Raw genomic sequence first — 2,552 nt, forward strand, 5'->3', positions numbered from 1 at the left:
AATGTGTTGTCTGAAACTCTTGAAGCATTTCATTGCTTTGTAGAAAAAACTGCTCTGGCATTTTCTTTGCGCTACCCAATTTAATTTACTAATATCAGCTGATACTTCAATTAAGTGAGGGGAAAGAAGAAAATCTTATCGGGCATCAATAAAACTCAGATGCAACACAAAGGAGAAAGATGAGAACTACAACTTACAGTAGTGATCACCCTTTCAACGAAACATGTCAAAACAGGAAAACTACAAGTAACCAAGAAGAAAGCAGTGGAACAAATGCAGACTCAGAAGAGGCGAATATGATATAACGGTAGTCATATGCATTAATAGAGTTAAGCATCCGACTGTTGTCACACCTTATTCACATGTCCGTATTCCCTAACCTCTCTTCACGGACACATAATAACACGCAGCCTACCATAGTACATAAAGGGTCAAGAGATGATTCGTGGCTTTAGCGCATTGAGACCAGAAGCAAACATTTCAGGGGCATGGAAGAAGTAGATAGACAATAATGATGGCGGTATCGAGACAACTAGCAGCAGCGCGGAAAGGCATATTGCGGAACAAACTTAGTAGTAAGATTACCGACGATAACAACTGCCACAGGGGGAAGGCTACTTCTTGAAGCTGCCGCGGACACCAGGGCGGGGCTTGGAGGTTTCAGCAACATGGCCCTCGTGGAGGTTGATGAGCTTGGACTCGTCGAAGGGGATCTTGGGATGGCGAGCGTCGTGGTGGATCTGCATGGACTTGATGTCGGGGGCGGTGGTCTTGCAGAGAGGGCATTCCATCTTCGCGTGACCACCCTTCTCCAGGCCAGAGCGATCTGACTGCCCCGCCTTGCCGCCGCCCCTGTTAGTCGTCGCGGCGTCGATCTTCGAGGCGATCTCCTTTGCTGTGTGCTTCTTCGGCTTCGCCTTACCCGTCATGATTGATCCGATCGCCTCCCCGGTGCCTTGCCCTTCGTCCGAGCGTCGACGCAGGCGACAACGGCGTAACCTCAACCCTAATCCAAATCCTTATCCCGGCTGAATTGACGGAATCGCCGTCCCCTTGGATTTCTTGATCGATTATCAAAAGAATATTTTCAATGATTGTAATATTAATTTTAGGACTTCATCGAATTCTAATTTTTAAAATTTATTTTCTTTAGTAAAAAAGGTTTAACAAGTAAAAAATGAGAATTAGTAATAAAGGTAAAAAGGAATATATTTTGGTGAATTATATTTATTTCAAAAAAGACAAATAATTTACATAGCAAAATATTTTTAGAGAAACAATTTTTCTAACTCTTATTAGTATATTGTTCCCATGCTCTTATCTCCTCTTTTTTTTTTCTCCATGGGATTTGATTGTAAGTCATTCGTGAAAATTTATATGTATTTCTTAATTTATCTTGATTATATTAGTGGAAAATTTAGATGGGATTGGATAATTATTTTAAGATTAATGAGATTGTAAAAGTTAAATGCAGGTCTTATGAATACTGTATTTTTCACGGTGTACAATTTTTTCGATTGGAATGGAATTTTTTTTCTCGTTCTATGCATTCAAAGTCTTATAGCATAGTCTTATAGTTTCGAGGCTTTCATTCTAAATCCTTTATACTTTGGATCAGGTTTTTCCTTTTTATTTAAACATAAATGGGTTAAAAACAACGTGCATTTTCTTTTTTATTTAAATCTTTAAAAGAACATCCTTTTTTTATTTATTATTAAAACAACATTTCATCTCATCTCAAACTATTTTTATTGTATATTAATTATAAAATCATAACACTTACACGCATATAAAAGTTATAATCTTATAACTACTACATAATTTTAATAATTATGAAATAATATTGATCATAAATAAATTATTTATATTATAGGTGTTATGATTCATGACTATTATAATATAATGGTAACTTTAGTTGATTAAAAATAATTGCTATGACTATGTAACAATTTGAATTCTATAACTAATCATAATGTTGACCAATGCTAATGTTCCTGTATGAGACTCGTAGGGTGAGCTACTAGTGAACTGTCTACAAGGTTGATTGGTCTTTAGAGATCTGGCAGAGATGGAGTTCTACTCGAAAGAGATAGACTTTGTTAGGAAAACTCCTTCTAGTGATAAGCTTGGTTGAGAAGACTCCTTTGGAAAGGTAAATTTTGCTAGAAAGACTCCTCCGATGAGAAATCTTGTTAGGAAGACTCTTCCGGTGGTAGACCTTGTTAGGAAGACTCCTAAGGAGAGGTAGATCTTGCTAGAAAGACTCCTTCAAAGATAGACCTTGCTGGAAAAACTCCTCCGGTAGTAGGCCTTAGTGAGAAGACTCCTCTGGACAAATTGAGATCGCTGTGAAGTGAATGCTGAAGAAATAACTGCCAAGGGGAAGAGGTTGAAGATTATGAGGCTGAGGAGAACGTCTAAGATGCTTGCAATACTCAAGTAGAGATTTGACGTGTCAAGGGGTTGTTAGCACCATTGCGAGTTACACTGAGGCTAAGGGAGAAACAACAGCTATGAAAAAATATAAAAGAAGAAGAAGACGAGTGTGTTCT

At 37.8% G+C, this 2,552-nt stretch overlaps 1 protein-coding gene across 1 annotated transcript; it reads right to left on the bottom strand.

Annotated features, from left to right (window-relative positions):
• Positions 1-297: 297 nt before the first annotated feature.
• On the bottom strand, positions 298-1,063 carry LOC141830370 (protein METHYLENE BLUE SENSITIVITY 1-like). The gene has a single exon (XM_074717811.1). It carries the CDS (start codon positions 927-929, stop codon positions 615-617), a length of 315 nt encoding a protein of 104 aa, XP_074573912.1. The 5' UTR covers positions 930-1,063; the 3' UTR covers positions 298-614.
• Positions 1,064-2,552: the final 1,489 nt, after the last annotated feature.

The sequence above is a fragment of the Curcuma longa genome, chromosome 1 (genome assembly GCF_044706935.1).
Source record: "Curcuma longa cultivar G26 ecotype Majalengka, Jawa Barat chromosome 1, ITB_CL_G26_1.1, whole genome shotgun sequence".
In the NCBI taxonomy this organism is placed as follows: Eukaryota; Viridiplantae; Streptophyta; class Magnoliopsida; order Zingiberales; family Zingiberaceae; genus Curcuma; species Curcuma longa.

Coding starts and splice junctions, on each gene's coding strand:
- LOC141830370 (XM_074717811.1), bottom strand. CDS start 929: ATGACGGGTAAGGCGAAGCCGAAGAAGCACACAGCAAAGGAGATCGCC.